Source organism: Crocuta crocuta, unplaced genomic scaffold (genome assembly GCF_008692635.1).
Source record: "Crocuta crocuta isolate KB4526 unplaced genomic scaffold, BGI_CrCroc_1.0 scaffold179, whole genome shotgun sequence".
Taxonomy (NCBI): Eukaryota; Metazoa; Chordata; class Mammalia; order Carnivora; family Hyaenidae; genus Crocuta; species Crocuta crocuta.
The window spans coordinates 5,286,688-5,306,532 of record NW_027551568.1 but is presented as its reverse complement, the minus strand read 5'-3'; the positions used below and the strand labels follow the sequence as shown (position 1 = coordinate 5,306,532).

At 46.6% G+C, this 19,845-nt stretch overlaps 1 protein-coding gene across 2 annotated transcripts in view; it reads left to right on the top strand.

Annotated features, from left to right (window-relative positions):
• The window catches only part of STK32B (serine/threonine kinase 32B), a 274,790-nt gene that overhangs the window by 154,244 nt on the left and 100,701 nt on the right, over nucleotides 1-19,845 (top strand). For both annotated transcript variants that reach the window (XM_077750488.1, XM_077750487.1), the window contains exon 3: nucleotides 11,159-11,332. In XM_077750488.1, coding sequence (XP_077606614.1) covers nucleotides 11,159-11,332 — 174 coding nt within the window. The remainder of the gene's footprint in view (nucleotides 1-11,158; nucleotides 11,333-19,845) is intronic.

The window sequence follows — 19,845 nt, the reverse complement described above, 5'->3', positions numbered from 1 at the left end:
TATAATCACTGCAGCTCTCTTTTGGTTACAGTTTGGATGTTAAATCTTTTCCCATCACTTTACTTGAAGCTTAATTATTTCTTTCCATTTAAAGTGTGTCTTTTGTAAACAGCATATAATTAGATTATTTTTTAAAATCCAATCCTCCAATCTTTACCCTTTAACTGCATGTTTAGTCTATTTCCATTAATGTGATTGCTGATGAGGTAGTGTTTACATGTGCCGTTTCCCTATTTTTCTAAATGTCTAATGATTCCCCCCTCCCTTTATTCTTCCATTCTTGAAGTGCTTTATATAATATACATATTTTCTAGTATTTTTAAAAATATTCTTGTCATTTATCTTACTATACTTTTAGTTATATTATTAGCTGCCATGAGAATGACAGTTCATATTTTAAATGAAAAGTCGTGTGTGTGTGTGTGTGTGTGTGTGTGTGTGTGTGTGTGTGTAACTTTGGCAATTTTTATCCTGGCTCAATTTCAAAGTTACAAACAATGCAAAAATATTACAAAAAATGGTGTACATTTTAAACCTAACCCCAAATTATGGAAATTTTATCCCATTTTTATTCTCGGTATGTGTTCTGAGAACTTAAGTTCTCAATTTTAATCAAGTCCAATTTACCAATGCATTCTTATGATTAGAGCTTTTACTATCCTATTTAGTAATCTTCGTCTGGCCTCCAGTCATGAAGATCTTCTATGTTTTTTAGGTTTCCATGTTTTACATTGCACACTTATATCTACAGCCCATCTGGAATTGATATTTGTGTACGATATGTGGTGTTGTCAGAATTCATTTTTCCCCAAATGGGTATCCAGTTGATAACAGAACTATTTTTTTCAAATAGTTTATTGTCAAGTTGATTTCCATATAACACCCAGTGCTCATCCCCACAAGTGCCCTCCTCCATGCCCATCTCCCCCTTCCTTCCCACACCCATCAGTCTTCAGTTTGTTCTCAGCATTCAAGAGTCTCTCATGGTTTGCCTAACAGAACTATTTACTGGGAAGGCCTTCCACTTGCCACAGGTTAAAATGGCCCTCCTCCCTTTAAAAAATAAATCAAGTGCATGCCTTTCAGTAAACTAATTTCTTTGGTGACTGTTTGCTGCTTAGTGAAACAGATATAACTGTGTGCTCCTCCAGAGTTATTGTAAGATGAAAAGAGTAAGCATGTGGTACATGCTAATCACTCAGGATGTTGGCTTTATGCATTAGTCACTCATGCTCCGAATCAGCATGCCTCAACATCTCCGATGTGCCACCCACTATGCTTTTTGCTAAGTTCACTTTGGGTGATCCCATCGAGAAAGGAACGTGGTTTCCGTTCTTTACGTACATTATCCAAAACACCTAGACCGTTGTCTGACATATCGTGGGTGCTCAGTGAATATTTGTCTCATAAAGTATCTTGTGTATATAAGCACAAGAATAAATGTATTGAGAACCTCATTGGAGCATTATTTATAACAATGAAGAAGCAAAAACAATTTATACGTGAGAGTATGATACAGGATGATATCCTATTAAAGATGATCCAAGTAAGAATGCGTTGTAAATGAGTCAGACATCACAAGTTCAAAGTACATGAAAAACAAATTGATAGAGCTGAAAGGAGACACAAAACAATACCCACAGTTTTCGCTGGGGACTTGGACACTCTTTCCTAGCCATTGATAGAACTTCTAGATAAGAAGTCAGTGAAGATATAAGAACTGAAACACCATCAATCAGTAGCACCTGACTGACATTTACAGATCATTTAACAGCAGGATATGCGTCTTTTCCAAGCATGGATCATTCATACAGATATAAAACTTCCTGGGCCACAGGAGGAACCTTGACAAAATTTTTAAAAAATGAAATTATGACAAGTATGTTCTCCGCCCATAACAGAAACATAGTAGAAATCAGTAACAGAAAGGCTGCAAGAACATCTCCAAATACTGAAAAATTAAGCACAAACTTCTAATGAGTTTTGGGTCAAAGAAGAAGCCTTAAAAAGAAATAAAGAGGGGCGCCTGGGTGGCTTAGTCGGTTAAGCGTCTGACTTTCGCTTAGGTCATGATCTCACGGTTCGTGGGTTCGAGCCCCGCTCGGGTTCTGTGATGACTGCCAGCTCAGAGCCTGGAGCCTGTTTCGGAGTCTGTCACTCCCTCTCTCTCTGACCCTCCCCTGCTCATGCTGTCTCTCTCTCTCTCCTAGAAATAAATTTTAAAAAATTAACATAAAAGAAATAAAGATACATATGTGAATGAAAATGAAAACACACCATATTAAAGGTTGTAGAATCCAGCTAAGCCAGGGATGACAGTGCTGATGGCTCTAACTGGTTGCATTAGAAGAGGGAAAAAGTCTCAAATTAATAACCTTGTGTTGATCTCAAAAAACTAAAACACGAAGAGAAAAATAAACCCAAAGCAAGCAGAGGGAAGGAAGTAATCAAGAGTGGAATCAATGAAATTGAAAATAGGAGCACCATAGGAAAAAAAAATCAATGGAACAGTCAGCTAGTTCTTCGGAAAATAATTCGAGACTGATAAGCCTCTGGCCAGACTGACAAATATAAGCTGAGAGAAGAGACAGGTCACGGATATCAGAAATAAAACAGAGGCAATCACTGCAGATCTTGCAGCCATGAAGGGGGTAAGGGAGTACTGTGAACAATTTTATACTCCTAAATTGGACAGCGTAGACGAAATGGACCAATTCCCCAAACCCCACAAAGTACCAAAACTGAACCACAAAAAAAAAAATTAACCCAATAATCCCGTAACGATGAAATAAATTGAATTCATAATTTAAAAGCTCCTGAAAATAAAATTCCCTGCCCAGATGGCTTCACTGGAGAATTCTATTAAATATTTAAGGAACTAACACCAATTTTTTATGCAATCTCTTCCAGAACACAGAAGAGAAGCAAATGCTTCCCAGTTCTTTCTTGAAGCTTGTATTACTCTGACACCAAAAGCAGATAAGGATAGTACAATAAGAGAAAGCTGCAGACCGATATTTCTCATGAATACAAATGTATATGGGAAGCCCTCCACGGTGTGAATTACCATAATTCACTTCCCATTCTTTACTCCACTGCCCTTGTAAGAAAAAAAAAAATGCAGGTTATACATTTCTTGTGGAATTCCGCCCAAGGGGAAAGGGTTGCCTTCCTCTCATTAAATGGCCCGGTGAGCGCTGGCTTGTGCATTCTGCTCGGCGCCGTGTTCGCTCGGACTGGGAAGGTCAGGGCTACCGTTCCGTGCTCATGGCTCGTCCAAGTGCACAGCACACGCTCTCCTCCACTGTTCCACGGTTTTCCTCTCTGTCTCCTCCATCAGCCTTACTTTGTTAGCCACTGCAAAGCCTTGAGAATCATGCAGGCTACAAAGGAGATAAAATTAAGTAGAATCATTAAGCTATAGGAACAGTGCTCTGCATTTACACAGATAGACACACCTTACGGTCTGCAAAGCTCTGATGCTTAGCGGCAGGTGGTAGGAAACGTGGGCTTGCCTTTCACCTTTGCGTGGTCCTAGGAGCTCTCCTGCCCCAAACTGCCTGGACCTGGGGAGCCACATGGTATTTGAGAGTGTCCTCTTGCTGTCATTTGGCCTGCAGGGGACAGATAGAAGCCAACCAGCAACACTGGCTTCTGGGAAGGGGACAGGACCGAATCAGCTTGAGGTGGAGAACAGTGGGGGCCAGGATGTATGACTGGCTGGAGCCCTTGTGTGGCTCGATTCAAATTTTTCAAAAAGGTTATTATTGTGAGTGTTATTAAAGACCTCTATGTATCCAGCACAGTTCAGGTTTGATAAGCTCCTTGTTATGTGTACAGTATGAGCTGACGGAAGGCCCAGCATCCCGTTATTGGATTTCTGAGCCTGAGAGGGTATTTTTAGCTCTTCTGTTACTGCAAGTTCAATCTCCGAGAATCACTGGCAGTGAGCATTGTCGGCGAGCCCTCCTCTCTGTCTGCACCCCCTTGGAGATCGGATTGCCCAGGAAAGAGTCTGGGAGATGCTCAGCAGCTTGTCCCAGCAGGTGCCACAGAATAAGGACACAGGAGGTAGATGTCGAAGACACGTGGCTCATCCCGGTCACTAGGGCTTCCAGAAGACTAACCCACAGGGCATCTCCCGGCTTGGCCCCTGTAGCCCAGGGACGATAAGTAGAGAAAGGCAGTGTTTTAAATGGCTGAGGGGCGTCATGGTGCGAGCGCACTAAAAACGGTGTATGACTGCCTGCTTTTTCCTTTCCACGCCTCCCCTGCCACCGGCAACGCATGGCTGTGATTGGCGGCCTCTTGGCACTAGGTATGAGCAAGACGAGCTGAAACAAGAGGAGGGGGCACTGGGGGGCTCAGTCGATTGAGCGTCCAACTTCGGCTCAGGTCTTGATCTCACGGTTTGTGGGTTTGAGCCCCCCATTAGGCTCTGTGCTGACAGCTCAGAGCCTGAAGCCTGTTTCGGATTCTGTGTCTCCCTCTCTCTCTGACCCTCCCCCGCTCATACTCTGTCTCCCTCTCTCTCTCTCAAAAATAAATAAACAGGGGCGCCTGGGTGGCTTAGTCGGTTAAGCGTCCGACTTTCGCTTAGGTCATGACCTCGCGGTTCGTGGGTTCGAGCCCCGCGTCGGGCTCTGTGCTGACTGCCAGCTCGGAGCCTGGAGCCTGTTTCAGTCTGTGACTCCCTCTCTCTCTGACCCTCCCCTGCTCACGCTGTCCCTCTCTCTCTCTCCTAGAAATAAAAGTAAAACATAAATAAATAAATAAATAAATAAATAAACAAACNCTCCCTCTCTCTCTGACCCTCCCCTGCTCACGCTGTCTCTCTCTCTCTCTCCTAGAAATAAAAGTAAAACATAAAAAAATAAATAAATAAATAAATAAATAAATAAACAAACATTTAAGGGCACCTGGGTGGCTCAGTCGGTTAAGCATCTAACTTCAGCTCAGGTCATGATCTCACGGTTTGTGGGTTCGAGCCTCACGTTAGGCTCTGTGCTGACAGCCAGCCTTGAGTCTGGAGCCTGCTTCAGATCCTGTATCTCCCTCTCTCTCTGACCGTCCCCTGCTCACACTGTCTCTCTCTCTCTCTCAGAAATAAATAAAACATTAAAAACAAAAATAAAAAATAAATAAACATAAAAAAAAAAAAAAGAAACAAAGAGGAGCTGGGACTCCAATTCGGATTTCCCCCCGGACACAGCATCTCTCTCATATGGGCTCATGTGCCTTCTCACCATGGTTAACAGGGCTGACCTTCAGTGTGCAAGCTTCCTGAAGCCGGTTCTAGAGGATACGATGTGCTATTGAAGAAAGGGCCTCACCCAGACTGGGAAGAAGTCAGCAGCCTCTCTTGGCCTTGGCTTCCTCTGTTGGGAATATGAGGGACATAATGCCCGCCTTGCATGGTTAAATGGGAGAAGTGCTGAGGGTTGATGGGAGGTCTGTGAAGAGCACCCTTCCCTCCCACCTGGTTGGGGACCACTCAAGAGACGCCACAGGGCCCGGCCACTTGGAAGTGAAAGTATCACCTTTGATGCAGACACAGCTGATTGAAGAACTTGGCTGTCATTCTGCATCCAAAGGGCTTGCCAGCACTTTGGCTATGAAATGGAATCACCCTGAGGCTACGGGGACACCTCGCAAGCCCCCTCTCCATTGGCCAGGCCTCTGGCCATTATAAGGAGCAGACTGAGTGCAAGCCCTCTGCGGATAGATCCAGAAGCCTGGCGGGAACCCAGACGGGGCTGAGCTGAGCCCAATGGCAGCCGCTTTCCAACAGCTCATCGGACGGCTCACTTCTGCTCCCTGCATGGGAGTGAGGCTCATCGGATGGTTCAGTTCTGCCCTCTGCATGGGAGGGAGGCTCTGGAGGGAGGCTGGGAGAGTCACTCTCAGGCCAGGGTGAGATCTGGTCTCTGTGAGGAGAGAAGGCCAGAGCAAAGGAGGCTCCGATAAGCAATGGCAACAGCAACTTGCAGAGCCCAGCACCCAACAGAGATTTGCTTCCAGTCAGTTCTCCGCCTTCCCTCTCTCCCTTCCCCTGCCTTCCCCCTCGCCCCAGCCTCCTGTAGACGGAGGAACAGATTAACTTAACGTGCCGCACAGGCCACGGGTACTCCATTTGTTTGTGACCCATTCATTCCCGAGTGTGTGATGCTCTGGGGAATGTGCTAAACACAGAGGGACAGTGTCAAACAAGCCTGGTCCCTGTGCACAGAGATGGCGGGTTGGTGGGGAGAAGAGACCAGGAGATGGAGGGTCCCTGGGCCACAAGGGAAGTGCTGCCCGAGCCCCAGGCAGGGATTCTAGATTCTAAGAACATGAGCATCAATCTAACCCAGGGTTTCTCAACTGTGGCATAGTGGACATTTGTGGCCCGGCCATTCTTTGCGTGGGGAGCCATCCTGTGCCTTGGAGCGTCCTTGGCCCCTACCCACTAGATGCCAGTAGCACCCCACCCCCAGGCGTGACAACCCAAAGCGTCTCCAGACATTGTTAAATGTCCCCAGGGGCGCAGTGTCACCCTGGTTGGGAACCACTGCTCAGCACTGAGAAGAGAAGGGTGGACCAGAGCAGAGAGGTGATGGTAGGGGAGGTTATGAGGGGATGAACTGGTGGGGGTAGCAGGGACCATATGCAGCTCCTTGGGAATGTGGGAGTCCAAGGTCTGCGTCCAGGGTGAAAAATGGATCCGCAGCAGTGGGTTAATCCGGGGCACCTGTCATGGCACATGACATCAAATTCCAGCCCCCTTCGGATTACTGCAAACTCAGGTGAACTCATCAAGGGCGACCTCTTCCACTGACTCCCAGCTTCTGGCACAGAGCTGATGTGTAGGAGAAGCCTCCCGAGTATCTGTGGGTGCGTGGGCAATCTCACACGTGTGACGTGGTCCCCAAGGGCATGCACAAGGTGTCTCTTCGAAATTTGTCTTTCAGTTAAGAAAGCTCTTCCATTTGTGTGACATCAGACCACCTTCTTCTCCCCACATATTACTGCTTTTAGACACTCGGACTCTGATGCCTCCACTGTGTCTTGAACTTCATGCAAAAAAAAAAAAAAAATCCCTGTTAAGCTTGTTACTCTGTGTAGAGGCACTTTATGTAGATGATCGTTTGGCACATTACAAAGTGCCGTCTTTGTAAGAATCTAGGGGGAGAAATTTCCCTCTGGCTTCGTACCAGGAATAATCATGCTTTTCCTCAACAACTTATTTTTTGTTTCCTCGTTGATCTTGGATCATAAGACTGATTGTGTTTTTCTGCTTGTTGGAAAGGTTAGACACACATTTATGGCCTGTTTGGGGTAAGCACAAAAGCTCTCTGACCATGCATTAGGGTATTTTTGCCTGTTTACAGTTTCTTGAATTCCTTTTTTATTCTTTGACTGATGTATGGCTTACTTATTTTTTTTTAATTTTTTAAATGTTTATTTATTTTTGGGGTGCTGGGGTGGCTCAGTCAGTTAAGCATCCACCTTTGGCTCAGGTCATGATCTCATGGTTCATGGTTTCGAGCCCCGCATCGGGCTCTGTGCTGACAGCTCAGAGCCTGGAGCCTGCTTCAGATTCTGTGTCTCCTTTCTCTGCCCCTTCCCTGCTCACGTTGTTTCTCTCTCTCTCTCTCAGAAATAAATTTTTTAAAAATGTTAATTTTCAAAAGAGGGAGAGACAGAGTGTAAGCAGGGGAGGGGCAGAGAGAGAGGGAGACACAGAATCTGAAGCAGGCTCCAGGCTCTGAGCTGTCAGCACAGAGCCCAATCCTGGGCTCTGTGGAACTCACAAACCACCAGATTATGACCTGGGCCAAAGTCGGACGCTTAACTGACCGAGCCACTCAGGCGCCCTAACTTTTAATTTTGTTAAATAATATGTCGTTTTCAAATAACCTTTAAAGCTTTTTAGGACAAGATTGGAAATTAATTAAAAAAATTTTTTTAAACCAGGCATAGGGTTCTGCATGCTGGTGCATTTCCATGTCCAGGCCAAGACTCATGCCTTCCAAACTCCTGAAATTCTTTGATGTTAGAAGGAGAACCTAACTGATTTCTCCCTGGCTCACTGTTACCACCATAAAGTGCAGGTCTCTCATTTCTGATCTCCATCATCTCCATGACAATGTGCAGCATTCTCACGAGAACATACTTATAGTTCCTGCCTAAGAGGAGGCAAAAGGAAGAATTGCACAGAGCTGCAGAATAGCAGCACAAAACTGCACAGATAAATGAAAGGTCATTTTCTGTTCTCTGATAATAACATTGAGTCTCCTTGGGGATGTAGAGTCTATGGTCCGGGGCAAAAAACAAAAAACAACAACAAAAAAAATCTGCAGCAAGAGAAAGCCGCAACCTGAGTTATTGCTTAAATTATTGTTCTCGACGCATTTTGGATTTTCTCTTAAAATTCATTCCAGTCTGCAAGTTTCTCTCCTAAAAATTCACGTTGCTCCTCCAAACAGTTCTGACGGAATATTGAGTGAGATACCCTTTGACAGTTTAGCTGTGAACAAGGGTACAGAACTCAACTGGTTATTAATGTAATGTTTCAATAGTCCTTCAACTATTCAAATACAAATTGGGCATCTGTAGGAGGCATTTATAACTAATTCCTGTGGTTCCTTGTTGAGCATCTAAACCCTCCTCTCCAGTAACAAATACATGGAAAGATGTACCAGATGACCCTTTCAGTTCCAAATGACAGAGAGACTGTGTTAAGTAGCTTAGGTTGGAAGGCACGTCATTGCCTGTGTAAGCATGAAGTTCAGGCTTCTGTCCGGGCTGGTGCCAGCATCTCCAACAAGGCTTCTGTCTGTGTTTAACACTCCCCCTGCTTGACCCTCTGCAGCTTCACACTGCAGATGGGTTGTACCCCCATTTGGGGCAAGAGGGTTTCACAGCGTCTAGCCTGGCAAACCCAGAAGAGAAGATTTTTCTTCCGTCTATCCCAGGGAGCACCCAAATGGGTCCTGATGAGCCAACACCAGCAGCCAGGGGACACGGGTATAGACCTCCTAGTCACCCCGGGTCATTGATCGGCTCATCTCTTTGTCGAAAGGGAGGAGCAGGAATCATCAGACAGCACCAACAGGAGCACCTTAAGTAAGAGGGAGAATCCCCAGTGAATCAGAAGTGTGGGAATGGAAGGCATTTCAAGACCAGACTTTGCACAAACTAGCGATGCTTCTCATAAACCCCTCTTGAATATAGACAAAAAGCCCCACTTCATCATACAAGTCCGGTATTACCAGGATGCCAAATCTGGGTCAGGGCAGGCAGGTAGGAAAATGGGAGGTAGTGTCATTTGGAACACTCCACGCAAATTCGTAAGTGAGGTATTGGCAACTTGAACCCAGGAAATACACCGAGGTTAGGGAGCACAGTGTGGGCATCACAGCACCACCTACTGGTGCTTAGTTGTCAATGCACCAGGGAGAGACCATTCCACGGTTCTGTACGGAATGTGAAAACATTTTACAGGGATGAGATTCGCCTTTAGCGTTTTCAACACCATTCTGAGGTTCTATATGTCGGCTCTTCGGTCGCTTCCAGTGCATTTTGTAAAATCGAATTGAGTAACGTGTCATGCTCTATGGCTGAAACAAACAAACAAACAAACCCCCAAATATAGTGGCTTAAAACACAGCTACTTTATTACCTCATGTTCTGGGAGTCAGCTGGGTCCCCTGGGCAGTGTTTCTGCACCGCGTGATGCCATCCAGGCCGGCGGGGGCTCCCAGTGTCCGAGGTAGCTCACTGCCATGGCTGCCTGTGGCTCAGCCAGGGCTGTGGGCTGGAGCTCCCGTGTTTTCCTTCTCGTGGCCTCTCCATGGGGCTGGGGCTCTGGCTGGGGCCTGGGAGGAAGTCCCGGACCCCCCTAAGGCTTGGACAAGGACTTGCCGAACATCACTGCATTCAGTGGGTGCAGACCCCAGCTCCGTGGGGGGAGTGGCGCATGCTGGGAGGGAATCGAGGGACGTTGGGGAGGGGGATGAAGCATTGGAGACTACCTACCTCAAGTCCCGAAAACGCCTAATTAAAGCAGGTACTAAAGGCAAAGTAATGTGTACACTGGAATATTGCTCAGCTGTAAAAAAAAAAAAAATGAAGTTTTGGCATTTGCAACCACATGGATGGATCTAGTGAGTATAATGCTAGGTGAGATTAGTCAGTCAGAGAAAGACAAATACCATATGATTTCACTCCTATGTGGAATTTAAGAAACAAAACAAATGAGCAAAGGGAGAAAAAAAGAGGGAGACAGACAAACTAAGAAACAGGCTCTTTTTATAATTCTTTTTAACGTTTTATTTATTTCTGAGAGGGAGAGACAGCGTGAGCAGGGGAGGGTCAGAGAGAGAGGGAGACACAGAATCAGAAGCAGCTCCAGGCTCTGAGCTGTCAGCACAGAGCCCGATGCGGGGCTCGAACCCACCAACCGTGAGGTCATGACCTGAGCCAAAGCCGGATGCTCAACCGACTGAGCCACACCAGGCGCCCCAACAGACTCTTAACTATAGAGAATGTACTTATGGTCACGAGAGAGCAGGTGGGCGGGGGGATGGGTGAAAGAGGTGATGGGGATTAAGGAGGGCATTTGTTGTGATGAGTACGTGGGGTATGAAGTGTTGAATCACTAGATTGTACACCTGAAACTAACATTACACTGTGTAGGAATCAACTGGAATTTAAATTAAAATGTAAAAAAAATTTTATTTTATTTTTGAGGTTTATTTATTTTGAGAGAGAGACAGAGACAGAGCACGAGCAGGGGAGGGGCAGAGAGAGAGGGAGACACAGAATCTGAAACAGGCTCCAGGCTCTGAGCTGTCAGCACAGAGCCCGACGCGGGGCTCGAACCCACGACCCGTGAGATCGTGACCTGAGCCGAAGTCGGACGCTCAACCGACTGAGCCCCCCGGGTGCCCCTAACAAATTTTTAAGAATGAAAACAACGTCTCAGGTTGACGTTCGGCGTTGGTTAAAACGCCGCTTGCCTGCGAGAGCCCGCCGAGAGCGCACTGTGATTTCGGTGATGCCCGGCGCCTCTCTCTGAGCCTCAAGTTGCCCTTCTGTGAAATGGGGGCATCGGTCCGCAGGATGTTGGAGCACCCCCGCCCCCTAACCTGCTGTGTCCCCCCTGCACCCGCAGGTACTCCTTCCAGGACGAGGAGGACATGTTCATGGTGGTGGACCTGCTCCTGGGCGGGGACCTGCGCTACCACCTGCAGCAGAACGTCCACTTCACCGAGGGGGCGGTGAAGCTGTACATCTGCGAGCTGGCCCTGGCCCTGGAGTATCTGCAGAGGTTCCACATCATCCACAGGTGACGGGGCTGCTGGCGGGGCGCTGGGGACGCGGCCGTGGGGCGCTGGGGACGCGGGGCGGCCGGGCGGGGCGTTTCCTCACCGACGTCCGTCGGAAGTGACCGCACACGGCGCTCACAGACATCAGAACAGCCTCTTCCGGCTCTTACACCTGCAGACCCACCCCCCTGTCACCTGCATCCGAGGTGGACCACCTCCCCCCCCGTGGAGGGCTCTGCTTCTCTGTTCCGCTGTGACTTCGGGAGGCTGGACCGTTCTGGGCCCCCTGCCCCGTCTCAGGTTAGAAGGGTCACATGGCATCAGCTGGGAGTGTGAGGGGATCTGCCCTCCGCCTTTCCGTCCGTGAAGTCAGGGCTGTGCTCGCGGAGGAGTGAAAGACTTCTTTCTCCCGGGCAAGCCTCGGTGCCGGCCCTGGGCTTTGGTGACAAGCTCTGGGTTCCTCTGCCTCCTCCGGGCCCGGGCTTCCCCTGCCCGTCACAGCTCTGCCCCTCCGAGCAGGCCGGCAAAGCAAGTTTGTCTGCAGAGCCAGGAGGCCAGTGAGAGGCTTCCAGAAGTGATGGAACGAAGTCGTCTCGCTCTTCCCGGAGGAGGAGGTCGGCGTGAGCGGTTCCAGATTGGTTCGCCTTGAGTTGCACTGTCCCTCGCTGCTCTTCTAACTTATGCAGTTTTGGATGACGTGGTAAAGAAAGACTTGACCTTCTAGGTAAAGATGGTAGATTAAGCATGCATACATGTACATACACACATACACACACACACACACACACACACACACACTACAGCTTGTTCTTCCTGAAACCCCAGTAAAACGACAGCAAGAATAACGCGATAAATGACAAACTCACAAAGATGGAGAAGACTAAAGAGGAGACTACAGAAAAAATACTGGGGGGGAGGGGTGATCCGAAAGAAGATGGGGAGTGGTGAAGATTAGTGTCCAAGAACGTAAATTCCAGGTTGTCACTGGGGAGAGCCGACTCTGATGGACGCTGAAGAGCGCCCCCTAGGCACGGGGATTGGCAGTCATCAGCATATATGGAAGGAAGAAGGGAGGCTACAGTAAGAGGAGTTTGAAAGCCTTTTAGGAAGTACTGAGAACCCAGAGCTGCTTGCCCGTTGTGAAGAACTCGATGGCTGAGTCATAACTTCGCCCCAGCAGAAGAATAATGTTTGCTCCCTAAAGATGGAAAACCTAGTGAGATTCTGCACTGAAGGACACCTAGCTTACTTGAGTTAGGACATTATATTGAGTTAGGACATTGTATTGGGGCACCTGGACGGCTCAGGTGGTTGAGCGTCTGGCTCTTGGTTTCAGCTCAGGTCATGATCTCGCCCTTGGTGAGTTCAAGCCCTGTGTCAGGCTGTAAGCATGACAACGTAGAGCCTGCTTGGGATTTTGCATCTCCCTCTCTCCGACCACCTCCCCCCACTTGTGCGCTCGCTCCCTCATTCTCTATCTCTCTCAAAATAAATAAACTTAAAAGAAAAGGGAAAGAGTGTACCAACCAGACGCTAAAGCACACAACTTCTACCCATTCCAGCTGGGCTCCAAGAGTGACCTGTTCGGACCTTCCTCCAGGCAGGAAACTGACTTCAGTGGGGGTGACCCAATAGCAAAGAGACCCAGCTTCACAACTTCCCCACCACCACTTCACATGGAGTTCACAGCCAACAAGCCCCACTCATTTAGGTAACCAATGGTCATCAGACACCCATGGAAATCTCCTGGCACAAACCGTGAGATCCAAAGAATGGATTTTTCAAGTGGAAAGAGGAAAAACAAATCTTGGAAGAGACAGACACCACTAAAATGAAGGAATAAATCAGGAAGGAGGAAGAAATGGAAAATGTGGGTCTCTGGCAAGGAAGAGAGGCCTAGACAGCCTCTAGGATGGTGGTAAACGGAGGTCCAGGATGTTGGCTGTGTCTACAGAGTAGGCCCTGACCAGTGCCGACTGGAGTGGATCAGAAGACCCTGGGACAGACTTCTCCAGGAAGCACCGGCTGGTGGGATTCCTGACGCATCTGAATGCCTTGAGTGGAAGTTATTTAGCTGGTGAAGGATCTGAAGTTGAATAAATGGGAAGTTTTGGGACAAAATCAATCAATAAAAGACTTATTAATTCCAGGGAATGGAAGCATCATACAGGATATTGCGTGTGTGTAGTACAGCTTACTATGTGAACTGGCTCCATACAATCATAATCACTGCAGCCCTCAAGATCAGCCTAACCAGAAATACAGCGCTCCACTGGGGGATGGCAGGATGGGGAGATGAGCGTCGGGGCTCCTGGGGGGGGCAGCTATGGGGAGGAAAGAGTGGGAGTCCTCCTCTTCCACAGTGGGAGGCCAACAGATGGAGCCTGAGATGCAAAAGTTATCAATTACTTTAGAGAGAAGGAGCCACGTCTACCTAAATTGTCACCTGGACCAGACCGATGGATGAGTGGATGGATGGAGAGGGAGAGGTTGTTTCTGGATTACAACACTTGCAAGACCATCGATTCCTTGGATTATTTGCATGTATAATTTTGATACAAATAACTAATACCACACCGTGAACGAGAGCAACCAGAAGGAGGAAGAGGAGGAGGCAGTTGTAGTCGTAATAGTAGTAGTAGTATAGAGCAGTAAAGGGATTGTTCAGTGCAGTGCAGAGTGTTCACTGAAGGCCCATTGTTCATTCATGCAGTCATCCACCAGCCTTTGCACACAGCAACTCTGGCTCCAGGCTCTGTGTTTGTAAGCACTGTGCTATATTTGTCGAGGAAGGTCACCCCATGCCGGAGTCGCCTCTGTGGGCGGGCTAGGCTTCTTTGAAGGTGCTCAAAGGACCACATTCTTTACCAATCTGTTTTACAAATGTCGTTCGTGAATTATCACAGCCGTTGCTGCACACGTGTGATCCACTGGCCTCGTTTGCCACAGACATGCAGTCATGTGGACATTGTTGAGATGGATGCCAACTTCCCAGAGCAGAGCCCAAGACAGGCAGAAGCTGGAACTGATGCATGAGAGCATGATGGTTGGAACCAGGTTTTCATTTCAGCCAGTGTTTTTAAGTCACTGTACGTCAGATCATCTGTCCTCAGATTCCAGATCTACCCTGGAGAAAAGGAGCTAGCCAATAATGTAGAGACGTGTAAAAATCCGCCAAGTGGAATCACCTTGTCATTTCTAAAATGGTAGACTTGGCAGAGATTTGAGTCTGCTTTTTCCCCTCCGATATCGTGCAATAAATCCCTTTATCAGTATGCCTTCAGACTTGAAATTGTGTGCTATACACACTGTGCATAGGGATATATGATAATGCTCCACAATGTGTTGTGTTAATTCAACAGATGAGTGTATGAATCTCCCACTCCATGTGCTAGACACTCCAGTTGCCGTATGTTTTTAAGTAAGCTCCCCGCCAGGGTGGAGCTCAAACTCATGACCCTGAGAGTGAGAGTCATATGCTCTACCAGCTGAGTCAGCCAGGCACCCGTGATGCCATATTTTGTATAGACAAATGAATGTTGTTTTCTTGAAAGCTGCCAACCTTGAAAGTTATAGAATCATCCTACCAATGCAGGCCTGGGTTGGATCATCAAAAACTTGTATCTTCCATATTGGTGGCCTTGGGCAAGTTACTTAAATCCAATGCTTAACTTATTTGGACCTCACTTTTCAAATCTGTAAAACAGACCTGATGGTGCCTACTTCATTGGGCTGTTGTGTAAATTCCAATGAGAAAGAGGTCATAAAGGGTTTAGCTGTGCCTGGTATTTTCTAGCAGCTTCATTATCTTTCCTTCATCTGGAGAACTGACTTTGAAACCTGGTGTTTACTCTTTTTTTATATACTCAGTGGTGACAAATCCTCTTTGAGGGTGGTGTTACAGAGCTATAGAAAGCACGAGGTATTTCAGAGTATACCTCTTGAGTTTCAAGGTATCCAAGTAGGGGAATATCATCAAGTGTCCTCTGTATTGAAGAGTCTCTTATGGTTTGCCTCCCTCTCTCTCTGTTTGTAACTATCTTTCCCCTTCCTTCCCCCATGGTCTTCTGTTAAGTTTCTCAAGATCTTCATTTGAGTGAAAACGTATGGTATCTGTCCTTCTCTGACTTACTTCACTCAGCATAATACCTTCCAGCTCCATCCACATTGCTGCAAATGGTATGATTTCATTCTTTCACATTGCCAAGTAGTATTCCATTGTATATATAAACCACATCTTCTTTATCCATCCATCAATGGACATTTAGGCTCTTTTCATGATTTGGCTATTGTTGGAAGTGCTGCTACGAACATTAGGGAACATGTGCCCCTATGAATCAGCACTCCCGTATCCCCTGGATAAATTCCTAGCAGTGCTATTGCTGGGTCCTAGAGGAGTTCTATTGTTAATGTTTTGAGGAACCTCCATACTGTTTTCCGGAGTGACTGCACCAGTTTGCATTCCCACCCACAGTGCAAGAGGGTTCCCATTTCTCTACATCCTCACCAGCATCTGTCATTTCCTGATTTGTTCATTTTAGCCATTCTGACCAGTGTGAGGTGGTAAATAAACTTCTAACAAATAAAATGGGCTGGGTACTGTGGCTAGCATTTTGCAGAGAGATTGGGTGATTTGGACCCTGGCTCCCAACTCAAGATCGTGGAACCAGGATTCAAACCAAGACACTCTGACCCCAGATCCCATGCCAGTCCACCTGTTGTTCAAATTGCACTGAACTGCTTACAAAGCGCTGATACGAATGAGTGTTTGTGCACGTATAAGCATTAACATAAGCACATGTGAATCTAACGACTTCTCACAAATGCCCCCAAGGCAGACTCTGTTCCATCGGTGTGTGAAGCTTCTGGTGGTTAGGCTCCTAGCCCCAAGTCACATCGTTAAAAAGCAGCAGGATTGCAATTATAAGTTGGGATATGGCTTGTAGTCAAAGTCTCTCTCCATCACACCTTGCCGCCTTCCCAGATGCAAAAGGCAAGCTAAGGTTATGTCCTGACCAACTGATGTCCTGTCCAGGTAACCCCTAGACAGAGCCAGAGTAAGGACTAGACCCTCACTTCCTCAGAGGGTGTCCCCAGATGCCTTTTTATCTAGACAGAGTTCCTATCTCGTTCTCTACCCTGTTAAGCATTGTCCACTTCTTTTCTGGGATGCAATCCCAGTTGGGTGACTGAGTCGTGTATCATGTTTCTAGGTAGCCAGAGAATAAACCTGCCTGTCTGCCCACCCCCTGGGGGCGGGCATCTTTTCTACCTTGTTCATCTTTGTGTTTTCAACACCTGACACATTGCCCGGCATGACCATTTACTGAGTCAACAAAGTAATGAAGAAAGGAAGGGAAGACAGACTTTCTTGAAATTACTCACAAATACAAGTTCACATTCGATGAGTCAATATCCATTTCTTGTTCTGCTTCCTGTAACTTTTCTGCCCATGCGCCCCTTGACATCTGAGACGCTAGCCTCCAAAAGGTCAGCTAAAGCCCAAAGTCGTGTGCCACAGACATGAAGCTCCTTTGAAGTCTCATGTTTGATGGTAAAAATGTCTTGATATTGTTCTGTCTTCTCCATTATGTAGTCGTGATTCTTTTGATATATACTTTACCTTTCATAAAAAAAAAAAAAAAAAAAAAAAAAAAAAAAAAGAAGAGGAAGAAGAAGGAATGAATAGTCCCTGTGGTCTTCTTAGAGTCTCTTGGACCATGGTCGATGCTGTTGCGTTCCGTCCATCCGCTGGGGGACAGTGAGCTGATTTGAAGGGAACTCATGGCTCAGGTGAGGGTCAGGTCACTAGGAAGGCTCTTCTCTTCTTGCTGTTTTAGATCCACTTCCATCACATGAATGTGAACCTGTGAAGGGCAACCACGTGATCACTGTTTTGAACTGAGCCGTGGTCTAAATGCTCATCAGAGTGGGTTTGGGCAACATTTTCAAGCTCCTTTTGGAGAAAATTTCTCCAGTGGGGTGACTAATGTCGGATTTTGGTCTGCATGCCTGAAACCCCCAGGATGGTGTCTTTCCCTCCCTTGGGAAGCTCTCTGGAAGAAGTGTGGCTGGTCTGGACTGCAGGTTCCTGTGCTTTCGGCCCTGATTTTGCCTCATGTGTAATTGAACGCAGTGATGGCTCACTTCATCAGGCCCACAGTTGTCCTTCCTCCCAGGACAGGGGACCCCTCAGATGCTGGAGAAACCCTCCGGCCTTGCTGATGTTGGGGGCTGAACGGACCCAGTCTTAACAAAATATCTGCTCACTGTCAGATTTTTGCGAGGAGTAATTTTTTTTGTAATGTTTTTACTTTGGGAAAAACCTTTTTATCTCTAGGACCAATAATAGTTTAATCCTGAAACACCAGCAAGCTTCTTTCTTTAAACTAGCATTATCAACCCTTTTCACTACAAACTGCCTAAAAGTATACAAATACTGATTTTTATAAAATGTATCATTTTTGTCACTTCATTGAATCCAGTGAGGAAATAAAGAAGGGAATCCTTTTTTTCAATTTTTATTTATTTGTTTTTGGTGTGGAGCATGGGGTTAAACCCAGATCTTATTTTTTTAACAAATAATATGTGTATGTTATAAAGTTCAGAAGATTAAAAAGAATGTGAGTGACAGATAAGGTGTGGTAGGGTCCTCTCCCTAAGGAAAGAAAAGAAAACAACATCTCAAGGCAACCTTGCTATTCGCGTACGTGACAACATCCCTCACAACCTTGTAACATGAGACCACTTTAATCAGACCGTATGTTTGTGTGTTACCATATATGGGAGACAAAGAAGTAAAAAATATATAAGAAACCACTCCATGTGGTGTCTGGGGCTCAGTTCTTTGGGTACGAACCCAACTGAGCGATGCCGGCTGGAGTTAAGGTGCTTCCTGGAAAGAAAAGCCTCGGTGTCATGATTCTGTACAAGAATCCTGCTACAAAGGGACAATTCTCCCAATAGTGTGAGCATTTTCACTGATTTAAAGCACATACCTTGGGGCACCTGGGTGGCTCAGGTAAGCATTCGAATCTTGGTTTTGGCTCAGGTCATGATCTCACGGTTCATGAGTTCAAGCCGCGCGTTGGGCTCTGCGCTGACAATGCAGAGCCTGCTTGGGTTTCCCTGTCTCCCTCTCTCTCTATCTCTGCCCCTTCCCAGCTCTCTCTCCTTCAAAATAAAGAAAAGAAGCCCTTAAAAAATATAAAGCACATGCCTCAAATTTCCTCTTTAAGTTCACTGTTCATGCTCACCATGGACAATTTTATTTTAAAAATGTTAACATGTAAAAAGGCACACACCGGGGAGATTTTTGACGTTTTGTGTCTTTGGGTAGGAATAAGGTAAGAGGGTGAATTCTTCCCAGGGTGGGGTTTGGAACTGAGCCTTATTCATATTTATGTGCAGTTAGCATTTGAGTGGAGGGCAGTCCCTGTATTTAGAACATGTAACTGGAAGTTACAGAACAAAAATCAACGTGCTTGTAGGATGCTTCCCCCATCATGGCCACTTCGCATGTGCCCAGCTCTGTTGTAAGTGCTTTGCAGGTGTGACCACACCTAATCTCAAAAGCAGCCACTGAAGTGGGTCCCATTACCAGAGCCTTAAGCAGGCAAGACCATGGGGCTCGTGGAGAAAAGTAACTTCACCCAGGAGCAAACAGTGGGTATCCCCCCATCACGATGCTCTCACCCAAAGTCCAGTTCTCTACTCATATTTACACATAAAATCTGTCCACCCAAGCTTTCATGAAGGAAACGTCATGTGACTAACTGATGGAAAAGCCAAACTCTTTGGCTTCTGGTTGCACGTGCAAATAAAACTTATTTGAAGTGACACTATCCAACCTCCTTCCTCCTTGAAGTTCTTGGCATTCCCTGGTGAGTTGCTTATTTTCGTGTGCATACGGCACCAACGTCCAGTGGGTTGCATGAATTGAGAGTATTTGTGTCCTTAGTTTGCAATGCTAGTGTGTTTATGGTTAAAAAAAATTTTTTTTTTGGTAAATAGACTCAGCGTCTTACATTTACACCTTCTGAATTCTATAAAGGGAAACTGAGAGTTTGTGAGAATTGCCTGTGTGCCTCTCCCAGGAAGCTGCGAGCAAAATGAGACTGGGATGATGTTTTTCATTGCCCAATCCCAGTGAATTGGGAAATCAAATTTATCCAAGCGGTAGGAATAGAGATTATGCCAAGTGTGGAAATATGGCTGGGTTGCTAATCCCATGTCCTCCTTTGACAAAGGCTTGTCCCTCATGTCATGGCAATGTAGGTGAAAGACGGGAAGAGCCAAGATTTTCCTAGCCAGTGACTTTAGTTGGGTTGTGGGCAGTAGACTGCCCTCCCTGGATCCCAATCTGGGTCTTATCTGCTGACCAGTGGAATTTGTAAACAAACCAAGCTTCTGACCTAAGCTCGCTAAGTGGTGAGACATGGGAAAAGTGATTGTGAGGAGGAGAAGCCCAGACTCTGCACCTGACCATAGGGGAGGGTTCAAGGGCACCCAGTGTGTAGGCAGAGTCGTGGCC